A 12,612-nucleotide genomic window follows, 5' to 3' on the forward strand; every position below is an offset into this window, starting at 1 on the left:
TTTCTTTTCTTCAAATATGCTTCCTGACCATAATATCTTTGGGATCATTATGCTACCTTACACATCTTGCCCACCCAAGCAATACAAGATTTTAATGTCTTTGCTTACTTACCAAGACATGAGAGTGATCTCCATTTCAGTAGATGGATTGTTACGGATAAATTCATTAGGTGGCGCTCTACAGTTTTGTATTTTGCATAGGGTTAGGATTTTAAAGAAAAAGAATTTCCCTGGCTTTCCTCACTGATTATACTGGCTATTTAAAAAAGACCTTGTATATCTTAGGTATAATGCAAAGAACCTTTAATTCCCTTTATTTTGGTGTATCATTGATGGGTGTACTATGGGTTATAGAGTATACAGCTTGGCCTTACTTCAGATGTGCACCTTTCAAAAAAGTGCTAGCTCTACTTGGTCATTTTCACTTCCTGAACTTCAGAGATAAATTGTATAAAAAGGAGCCGATAACTTTTTTTTACATTTTATATATTTGGTAATTCATTCATTGCACTTTCAGAAGCTGGTATTGTCTAGTCTGGCAAAATTCATTTTCCCTATTTTAATAGCTGCTATGTATAGTGTACTTTAGACTAATTCAGGCTGATTTTTTAACACAAGGGAGCAGTCATTTTAGTTAGCAGTGTGCTTAAATCATGTAAAATTTCCAAAAGTACAGTATCCAAAAGAAATATCATCCACATTACATTAATGTAGCATAGAGGTATGCCAACATTCTCTTCATTGTGCATGTTTTAAATGCGAACTACTTCACCTTACATACGTCACTCTCTCAAAAGTACATATTATCTGGTGAGCGCCCCCATAAAGAGTATATAGGTATTATTTTTGTATGATTTAATTATGTTTATATGGCTGAAACATTTAAGTCGCAAGCATCAAAACAATCCTTTTGAATAATTCTCCTGCCTTTCCCCCCACAGAACAGTATTTGTGAGTGTCAGAGTCTCTAACAAGTCCAGCCTCCCCCCCCCATGATAAAAAGTGAGCTATTTTAAGAATGCACATTACATTTTGTAAACATAGCAACCAGTGTTATGATGAATGACAGGAACATGAAACTAGCCAGAATTATTTCTGAGATATCAACAATGAATTTTACAATTTGAAAAGGGAGGTAACTCATCAGGTTCATAAAGGTCAAAGGTCAAAGTGTAAAATATTTGCCTATTGTTTAATATGGAAGAAGCGAATTCACTTTTTCATCATTTATTTTTTAATTTCATTGCAAATAAATGAAAAGAAACATTTTCACCATATATTTCTTTTTCTTATTGCAACAGTTTTAAATTTAAGTTGACTCTATTCCTATATTCTAAGACTTCTAATTTCCCCATAATTAAGGTCACTACTCACACAAACATGCCTCATGGCATATTATGTAAGCAAGAGCAAAATGAGCATAATTAGCTTATTTTCATGCTTAACATCAATATGAATGTACCATTTTATTCAGAACATCATACATAATTATATGAAAATAAAAAAAATAATTCCAAACATTTTTGTATTTGCTTTAAGGTGGCGCTCTACAGTTTCGTATTTTGCATACGGTTAGGATTTTAAAGAAAAAGAATTTCCCTGGCTTTCCTCACTGGTTATACTGGCTGTTTAAAAAAGACCTTGTATATCTTAGGTATAATTAAAAGAACCTTTAATTCCCTTTATTTTCGTGTATGATTGATGGGTGTACTATGGGTTATAGAGTATACAGCTTGGCCGTACTTCAAATGTGCACCTTTCAAAAAAGTGCTAGTTCTACTTGATCATTTTCACTTCCTGAACTTCAGAGGTAAATTGTATAAAAAAGGAGCTGATAACTTTTTTTACATTTTATATAATTGGTAATTCATTCATTGCACTTTCAGAAGCTGGTATTGTCTAGTCTGGCAAAATTCATTTTCCCTATTTTAAAAGCTGCTATGTATAGTGTACTTTAGACTAATTCAGGCTGATTTTTTAACACAAGGGAGCAGTCATTTTAGTTAGCAGTGTGCTTAAATCATGTAAAATTTCCAAAAGTACAATATCCAAAGAAATATCATCCACATTACATTACTGTAACATATAGGTATGCCAACATTCTCTCCATTGTGCATGTTTTAAATGCAAACTACTTCACCTTACATACATCACTCTCTCTAAAGTACATATTAATTGGTGAGCGCCCCCTTATCTTAAAGGAACAAATTCATTATCCATTTAGTGCTCATTCTCAAGTTAAAGCAATCCATGGAGTCTTGTAATAATAAAGGAGTATACTCTATCCATTTTCTCATTGAGCTCTCTTCTATCATGATAGGCAAATATTTTGCATCCCAGTTTTCTACTTTATTTTCCAATAAGTAGTATGGCATCATCTGAATTCTCTATTCTAAGGGGCTTAACTTTATCTCATCACTCGGCCATATTGCATCTTATTTGACATAAATGATAAATCATTGTCTCTATTAAGATCAGTTCAATAATGCAGTCTGACATCTATTTCATTTCTTAACATTCACTCCTCAGTTAGCTTAGCACTAACATTTAACTGATTTCGTCCATGTATGCAGTTATTTTGAGATTTCAAATTACACATTTGTGCATGGTTTAGTAGATCAGCAATTCTATAATCAGACAGTCATGGGTTTAGTACCCACCATTGCCCGTTGGCTGCAATGACGTGTCCTTGGGGAAAGGTTAGGTGCTATTACATATTTTCTTCACATGATATACCGTATATACTGACCTTTAAGTCAAGTCCAATTGCACAGAACATGCATTTGTATAGGAATCTGTACAATTGGCTGGGGCATCAACCTGTTCTCCCACATCTATGAAGTTAGGTCCATCAGAAGTGCTCTATGCACAGCAACATCCTGGAGAGAAAGCCATAGCAAATACCTTTTGATTTATAGTCAGGGGATGCTCTCTGGAGATGGCTTTCAGATTATTTTTGACAACTTGACATCATTTATCTTGAAGACAAGGTAGAATAAAAATCGCCCTGTCACTTACAAGTTGTTGGAGATTTATTTTAGGTTGTACCATTGTCAGCAAAACCACATTCAAGTCTTCCACATCCTTGGAAGGCTCATTGTCCTGATGGATTCAATGGAATCAGTAACACAGAAGGGTTGATCCTCGGGCCTTTTTGCAGTGAGGTGTAATGCCAAGCTTCTAACCTTAATCTCACCCTTTCCAGATATAAGAACCTAGTAACTCAGTACCCTTTTACTAAATTGGAACATCTTATTGTTTATGCCTTTTTTCAATCCTTTGTTTCCCAAGGCCATTCATTAGCCAAGGGAATCAAATAATCTGATTCAAATCTAGCTCTCTAACAGAAAAGGGATCTAACAAACACTGATACAAGACCATATTTTGTTGAATTTTGATTCACCAACTGGATTAACATCTTTCACATTGGTGAAAGAGGAAAATATCATTTCTGACAATAACTCATCCTGACTCAAAATGTAACACTTTACAAAAATCTGACTTGGAATTCTGAAGGTTGGCAGAACATGAATCTTTACTGGTGGCTGTCAGATTATAAATATTCTCAATGCTGATAAAATTGGGAAATTGGAGTGCCAGATAATCACAATTGTTCCCCATGAGTGTGAGAAATCTTTAATAAACAAACTCACTTAAGTGGCAGAAATACCCAGGAAAATTTTGCCATCTCTGTTCTACCTGAAACTGTGGATAAAGGCTTTCTATCCCAACCCAAAAAATGCTACAACTTCATCATATCAATTAAGTCTTCAAAAAGAAATATTTTTGCAAATAGACTACTCCGGTGCCCTAGTAGTTAGAGTGTCTGCCTCGTATGTGGGAGGTTGTGGGTTTCATCCCTGACTGAGTCATACCAAAGACTTACAAAAATGGTACTAACATCTGCCTCGCTTGGCACTCAGCATTAAGAGGTTATTGTTAGGACTGGTCAGCCTGGTGTCAGGATAATGTGACTGGGTGGGACATCATGCTATGTCTGCAGCATGATGTCCCAGTGCTAGACACCACAGTAAACTGTCAGACTGCAGACATCATAGTGATATGACTGAAAAATTGTTAAAGCTACGTTAAAAATCCAAATCACACACACACAGACATGACATATATAGTTGCTTTATATATAGTACTGAACTTTTCTCATTGTTTTTATAATATTTTTCCTTTCTGTCATTTCTGCACAGTGTATAAGAAATTTCTCATTGGTTATACAAAACATCTACATCAGTTAATTTACATATTTGACCTTTGATGCTTTGCAGTTCAGCCATGCAACAGTTGCTTAGAATTTTTTTATATTAATGAGTCCACCCTTGTGTCTTGTTTCAGGATCCCAGGTTGGCTGGTGGCTATGAAAATGTTCCTACAGATGACATCCACTTGAAGCAAGTTGACCTAGAGCGGCAGTGGCTTCACTTCCTCAAGGTCTATGTGTCACCTTTACAACAAAAAGTCTTCCTGGGATATTATCATGATGCAAGTATAATTTGTTTGACACTTTTAACCGGAAATATGGTTTGACCTAAGTCACCACTCCGATATTGTTCAGGCGATAAAAATGAAATTTATTTCTTTTCACTATAACCTTATCAACAAAACACTAGAACAGCAGTTCGAGGTGAAACAGTTTTTTGATCTGAATAAGAAAACCTATCACTGGTTATGTTTTTACCCGATAGTGACATACAGAGTCTTACCCATATCCATATGTACCTGTATTTGTCCATACGTCTGTCCATCATATCTTGTTTAAGGTCATATGTGGGTAATATGTACTTGCATTTACAGTTAAATCAATGTGTTATATAAACATGTAAGGGTGCATACTTTATGCATTTAATGCCATTTGGCCTTTAAATATGGTTGTGGTTACTACAAATAGAAAAGTTATTACTAAAAATAGAAAAATATTTAAACAACTTCTCCAAAACAGCTGAATATATTTGGACCAAACCTTGCCAGAAAGCATGAAAAGATTTAATGGTTTTAGAAATGATGCCAATACACCATCAAATATGGCAGAAAATCCACTGTTATTAAAAGCTGAAACCCTTTAAACTACTACTTGAACACAGTAAAAATCATATTTGACATGAAGACCTTTCAAATTTGTACAATGATATTGATGTGTCTTCAAGTAAGGCTGCTGTTAATAAATATATAAAAACCATTAATGACTTTTTCTCCAAACAACTAAATAGAATTTGATAAAAACTGACAGCAGAATTCCTAGCATCAAAGTGTTTTAGATCTGTACAAAGATGCTGATCATCCTTCAGATGAGACAGCTGTTCCTAAAATAGAAAAGTCTTTTGACACCTTCTCAAAAGCAACTCAACAGAAATTAAACAAATTTGACCGAAAGCATGCAGGCATAGCATTTTTTTCTTCAAGTTTTATACAGCTGATGCTGGTCTCCTGTCAAGTATGGGTACCATTACTAAAAGTTGAAATAAGTTTAAATAATTTCTTCAAAACTGCTCAATAGAATGTGACCATAGTTGATGGAAAGTTGTTTAATGCCATTTTTCAGCACAGCATAGGCTGTTCATGGCAAACAGTGTAACAGTGGAAGAAGAACCTGGGAAGGCCCCGGTAAGAACCACTGATCCACAGGAAGCTACTAGTAAGCTTTCTCACATGCCCACATCAGCTGAGCCTGAGGCTCAAACCCAAGCAGACAGAGGTGAGATGGCATTAATTGCTAAAGGAGAGCACTTTAGACCACTTGGCCAGCTGGGGCCCCTATTTGATTAAAAGCTTCCTGGTATGAAGACCTTTTTAATATATGATGCTGACCTGGCAACAAATATGGCTGCCATTACTAATAATTAGAAAAACCTTTGAACAATTTCTTCAAAACTGTTTCATAGAATTTAAGCAAATTTTGCACAAAGCATCCTGACATTAAGATCTTTCAGTTTGGTACAAATGATGTTGATCTGCTATCTTATATGGCTGCCATTTTTCAAAATACAAATGCTGTATGTGACTTCTGCAGAACTGCCAAATAGAATTTGATAGAAAGCATCCAGGCATGAAGACTTTTCAGTCGGTGAAAAGCTGTAGATTCAGTACAAAATGTAGTGGCTGTTATTAAGATTAGAAAACCTTTAAACAAGTTCTTTTCAACAACTGTTCAAGAGAATTTGGTTAAAGTTGAAAGAAAACATCTTGTTGTAGAGGGCTTTGGGCTTTCAAGTTTATATGGCAGGTGCTGATCCAGCATCATGTATGGTCACTGTTTCTAAATATACAAAAACCTTTCAACAACTTTTTCTCCAAAACTGCCAAACTGATGGCCTAATAACATTTAAGATTTATACAAAGAATGATGATTCATCAAAAGATATGGCCACCATTTATAAATGTAGAATAACTGCAAAAATGACGTTATGAAGAGGTTTCAAGTGTGTACAAATGATGCTAATTCACTAATATAACTACCATTCCTGAAAATGTAAGAACATTTAAATGATTTCTACTCCAAAACCTCATAATAGAATTGGCCTGTCTTGACAGAAAGCAACCTTTCAGATTTATATGATTGATGCTGATCTATCATTAAATATGGCCAATGTTACTAAAAATAGGTTAAAACTAAAAATAGGTTAAAAATTTAAACAACAAAAATGCTCAACTCAGTATGACCAAATTTGACAGAAAACATCCTTGCACAGAGGGCATTAAGTTTTGTACAACCGATTTTGACATGCCATCAGATATAGCCACAGTTACTTAAAATAAAAATTGTTTTAATGTATCCTTCAAAACCCCGAAACCTCCCAGCTGTGTTTGACCAAATTTGGCAAAAAACTATCCAGGCTGGGAGGATTTCAGTTACAAACAGATTAGAATTTGATGCAAAGTATCCCAACATAGGGGCCTTACAATTTTGGATCAAGGATGCTGAATTAACATCAAGAAAAAGAAAATGGCAAATCATGAAACAATTATTTTATTAACATGTACATGCTACTGGTCTAGACTTCATACCCAATCACCTGTACTTGGCTGTTAGGCAAATGTCAGCCAGGTGGGCAATATGACATCCATGTAAGCCTCTTGTTGGAACTGCATGGTAATTTAGAGAGTTTGAGGGATAACTATTTAAGGAAATTGCAGATTTTTTTCTCTGTAAGTTATAGAGATTCTTCTGGGACTTAGTTCCTTAACACCGATCATGGGAGAACATTTTATGTTCCTTGAACAATTTGTGGTTGATTAGTTTTGTGGGTTTTTTTGGTGTTAATTTTTTTGAGTGCAGCATTGTTCACACATCTTTTCAGAAACTGCCTGATTGTTGTTTTACAAACTCAAATTACATTAGACCTCTGATTTGCATTTCAGCCCCCAGCAGCCTTGCTGAACTTTGTTGTTAAGTATGATATCAACAGACAACGAAGCTTGAGACCTCACCATGATTCCTCTACCTTCACTGTTAATATAGCACTCAATAGCCTAGGGGTAGACTTTGAGGTGAGTATATGGCATTCAGTACTTAAAATGTTGAGCTTTTAATATGGGTCTTAGTACACCTGAGGTAGGTTTGAGGTTGGTAAAAGGTACAGCTTACTCCAGAGGTAGACTATATGTTATATGGTGTTCAGTATCAGAGGTTGATATTGAGGAAAGTATATGGTATTCCTTACTCAAGGACTTGGAGGTAAGTGCATAGCACTCAGCACCCTGTTGTTGAGTTAGGTTAAGGCATTAATTACTCCAAAACGTTAAGGTAGGCATGTTGTGCTTAATGCCTTCGGGTCACAAAGCAACATATGCCCTTTCTTTTCTTAAGTTTCTTTATACGACTTTTGTTTTTGATTATGAGTGTCTTGCTAATGAGAATTACCGAATAATTTTGTAAGTTTTAAGTACATTTTTACATAATATTATTGCAACTGCCAGGTAGGCATAAGAGCAAAGCTTTTTTGTAAGTCTGTTCATTGAGAATGAGAGAGAGAGATCTTTATTTTGAGTTGCTGACATTACAGTGTGTACTGTATAGTGGGTAGCAAGTACAGATTTATCTACACAATGATGCGTTTTACTTTGTTGATTACCCCAAAATATAAACAGGTTTGACTTAAAAATCAACCAGCTTGACTAAACTTCCATCAAAGCATGACTGAAAAATAACCCTCTGTATACATTACTTCAGGGTCAGTATATATTCTATAAGTCTATATATTGCCTCTTTTTATAACTAAATTGTATATTTCTCAATTAGGGCATTTAGATGTATCAAAATAGTAGCTCTTGACTGTTTTTATTTGATTGAACCTTACTAAATGGCATTTTACTTCAGGTATGCTAGTTTTCAAAGATAATGTTAACAAAAACAAAGAAAAGAAGAAAAAAAATACATCATGTATGACATCCAAGTGAACAAACTAATATTCCATCATTGGAAAGAATGTGCATACTCTGCGGTGTTTAAATGTTCTTAAAAATAGAAAGTTAATTTTCTTTTCCACGTAACTTTTATGCCACATGAATCATGAAGGAAGTGTATATATGTTCCTTTCACTTTTTTAAATCTATTTATCATCTTGGCAAATGCAAACATAGGCTCTGAAGGTTTTGTCGTGTAGTAAACTTGTCAGAATTTCTAGAGCATAATGGATACAATAAATAGGAAGATAAAATAACTCATTGTTTGTTTAAATGGATCTAAGCCTAACAATTAAAAACATGGAAATAATAGCTTATCAAGTTTTATTTCATTGCATTAATGTATTATTAAGTTAATAAAAAAAACATTGCCAAAAAAATTGTTTTATAAATATTAATCAATAGTGATTAACTTAACTTAGTCCTAGTGTTGAGAGACTGTATGAAGTATGTTGTGTGTGTCTGAGAGAGAAAGGGAGTGCAAGTATTATGAAATTATACCTGATCTAAGGAAATTCAGATGTAATTTTTTACCAAGGTTTGGCAAGCTTTCATTGTTAGTTTAACAATGAATATCAGGTAAGTATGAAAGCTTGCACCCTATTCATGATAGTGTTATCATCCCATTCATGATAGTGTTACCATCCCATTCATGAGTGTTATCATCCCATTCATGATAGTGTTATCATCCCATTCATGATAGTGTTACAATCCCATTCATGATAGTGTTACCATCCCATTCATGATAGTGTTACCATCCCATTCATGATAGTGTTACAGTCCCATTCATTACAGTGCTTTTGACCCATTTATGTTCATGTTACCATCTCATTCATGATAGTGTTCCTGTTCATTCATGATAGCATTCCTGTTCCATTCATGATAGTGTTATCATCCTATTCGTGATAATGTTACCATCTCATTCATGATAGTGTTATCATCCCATTCATGATAGTATTATCATCCCATTCATGGTAGTGTTACCATACCATTTATCAGCATTATCATCCCATTCATTACAGTGCTATCAACCCATTTATGTTAATGTTATCATTTATGATAGTGTTACCATTCCATTCATGATAGTGTTACCATCCCATTCATGATAGTGTTCCTGTCACAGTTAAGTGCTATCGACCCATTCATGATAATGTTACCATCTCATTCATGATAGTATTACCATCCCATTCATGATAGTGTTACCATTTCATTCATGATAGTGTTACCATTCCATTTATGATAGTGTTACTGTCCCATTCATGATAGTGTTACCATTCCATTTATGATAGTGTTATCATCCCATTCATGATAGTGTTACCATCCCATTCATGATCTTACCATCCCATTCATGATAGTGTTACCATCCCATTCATGATCTTACCATCCCATTCATGATAGTGTTACCATCCCATTCATGAGTGTTATCCCATTCATTACAGTGCTATCGACCCATTTATGTTAATGTTACCATTCCATTCATGATAGTGTTCCTGTCATAGTTACAGTGCTATCAACCCATTCATTTTAATGTTACCATCTCATTCATGATAGTATTACCATCCCATTTATTATAGTGTTACTGTTCCATTTATGATAGTGTTATCATCCCATTCATGATAGTGTTACCATCTCATTCATGATAGTGTTACCATCCCATTCATTATAGTGTTACCATCCCATTCATGATAGTGTTACCAGTGTTACTGTTCCATTTATGATAGTGTTACCATCCCATTCATGATAGTGTTACCATCTCATTCATGATAGTGTTACCATCCCATTCATGATAGTGTTACCATCTCATTCATGATAGTGTTACCATCCCATTCATGATAGTGTTACCATCTCATTCATGATAGTGTTACCATCCCATTCACGATAGTGAAATCTGCTGGTTTGTTGTTGGTCAGATGATAGCCTGAGGACTTCAAGTATGTTCATGTATTTGAAGGTAATAGAAGTTGATGAAAATATTGAAATGATTAGATAACCATTTTGATACAGATAAATAAAGAAGTATGGCTTAGTTATTTCCTTCAACAAGGACGTTAATTTCTATATATTTCCCAGCTTGTAGCTCAACAATTTCTCTCCCTCTCATGCACACACATACAGATTTCCCATTAGGCAGACAAGGCAGCTGCCTAGTGTGGTAAATTTCAGGTGTGGCAGATTTTAAAGTATGATAACCTGCCATTGTTAAAAAATGTCTTTATTTTATAGAAAAGAAAGCTCTAGTTACATTTTTCCATTACTGAATGGAGCAAAGGACTTTAAAGGCTCTTGTATTAAGATCTTGTTGGGTGGAGCAACGCTGACAGTGCCTTTTAGGTGGAAGAATCATAAATCCATCAGCACACACACATATACACACACACATACAAGTAATGCATAGTCTGTAGGATTAGCCTTGACCTGAATTTAAATAGCTCAGTATTCCTATTCAGTATTCAATATGCAGTGGTGTAGCACTTGATACTTGTAATGTGTAAACCATAGGATTGACATTGACCTGACATTGGATTTAAATAGCAGGAAAATTACAGCACAGATCCAACAGTTTTTATGCCTGTTTGTATGGAATCTTAAATACAAACTCTGACATCAGCATTTGGCAATGTTATCTTTTAAATTCAAATTTTGTTCATCACAATAAATATATTTTAGATGCATATTTGACAGTAGCAGAAGGAACAGCCCCCAAAAAGATTACACAAGTACACTTGTTGAACTGGGCAATGGTTAGGGTCAGAACTACAATCCAATGACAGGCTAATCAAAGGTAGCAGCCACTGACATCTTTTTCCAAGTGTTTCAGATATACAAAGATGTATCTCTACTACATTCTAACTTGATCAATTTGCAGTGACAGTGTGTTCAACTCTCTTTCTTTTGGTTCTTAGGGAGGTGGTTGCCGATTCCTGCGATACAACTGCAGTATAACAGCAACAAAGAAAGGCTGGATGTTGATGCATCCTGGACGATTGACACACTATCATGAAGGTCTGCCTATCACCAAGGGAACCAGATACATCATGGTGTCCTTTGTGGATCCATAAAATTTCCCCAAAGATTTTTTTTTAGCGTAGATCTGTCAACTCATATACATTGATTTTTATGATTCTCAGCAAAGTTTTATGTATGTAAAAAATGAGAGTACATGTATGTTCTTGTTCTAATAAAAGACTTGGTTACTTTTTAGTGTTTTTTCTATACAAATTTACTCTGTCTATTACTTTGCCCACCAAGACTACATTTATATCATCACTTTTTAGAGATCAAAGACAGCAGATTTCACTGTATGATTTGTATCAGCTAGACAGTTTTTAACATAATTCAGCAGTTTGTTAGTTTTCATAGTCAGTCCCCTTGTCCTTTGTGATATTGGATTCTGATATCTACGAAAATATATTAGTGACTTAACATTTATTTTTTGTCGCATAATCCTGGAGAAACTTTTTTGCTTTCTGAGGACGAGAAATGTCATGGAAATATTAAAAGTCCTTAAATATAAATATATAATGTTATTTGATGATTCTTGCAACATTACCCAGTGTCTCATGAACTTGTATTTGTTAAAGATTAATGATTGTAAGTACTTGATTATATCTTGTGCTTAATGATGAGGACTTAGTACAAGACTTAATCCTTTAAACCTCTACATGCTTAGTGAGGAGGACTTAGTACAAGACTTAATCCTTAAAACCTCTACATGCTTAGTGAGGAGGACTTAGTACAAAACTTAATCCTTAAAATCTCTAAGTGCTTAATGGTGAGGACTTAGTACAAGGTCTAATCCTTAAAACCTCTACATGCTTAGTGATGAGGACTTGGCATAAGACTTAATCCTTAAAACCTCTAAGTGCTTAATGATGAGGACTTATACAAGACTTAATCCTTAAAACCTCTACATGCTTAGTGAGGATGACTTGGTACAAGATTTAATCCTTAAAACCTCTAAGTGCCTAATGATGAGGACTTATACAAGACTTAATCCTTAAAACCTCTACATGCTTAGTGAGGATGACTTAGTACAAGATTTAATCCTTAAAACCTCTACATGCTTAGTGAGGATGACTTAGTACAAGATTTAATCCTTAAAACCTCTACATGCTTAGTGATGAGGACTTGGTATAAGACTTAATCCTTAAAACCTCTAAGTGCCTAATGATGAGGACTTATACAAGATTTAATCCTTAA

At 34.6% G+C, this 12,612-nt stretch overlaps 1 protein-coding gene across 2 annotated transcripts in view; it reads left to right on the forward strand.

Moving 5' to 3' along the window:
- The window catches only part of LOC149781781 (procollagen-lysine,2-oxoglutarate 5-dioxygenase 2-like), a 62,034-nt gene extending 50,424 nt beyond the window's left edge, over positions 1 to 11,610 (forward strand). For both annotated transcript variants that reach the window (XM_089935930.1, XM_089935931.1), the window contains 3 exons: positions 4,348 to 4,494; positions 7,369 to 7,497; positions 11,316 to 11,610. In XM_089935930.1, the coding sequence (XP_089792056.1) occupies positions 4,348 to 4,494; positions 7,369 to 7,497; positions 11,316 to 11,471 (432 nt within the window). In that variant the 3' untranslated portion in view covers positions 11,472 to 11,610. The remainder of the gene's footprint in view (positions 1 to 4,347; positions 4,495 to 7,368; positions 7,498 to 11,315) is intronic.
- The last annotated feature ends 1,002 nt before the right edge of the window (positions 11,611 to 12,612 follow it).

Source organism: Sinohyriopsis cumingii, chromosome 15 (genome assembly GCF_028554795.1).
Source record: "Sinohyriopsis cumingii isolate HCF-2022 chromosome 15, ASM2855479v2, whole genome shotgun sequence".
Classification (NCBI taxonomy): domain Eukaryota; kingdom Metazoa; phylum Mollusca; class Bivalvia; order Unionida; family Unionidae; genus Sinohyriopsis; species Sinohyriopsis cumingii.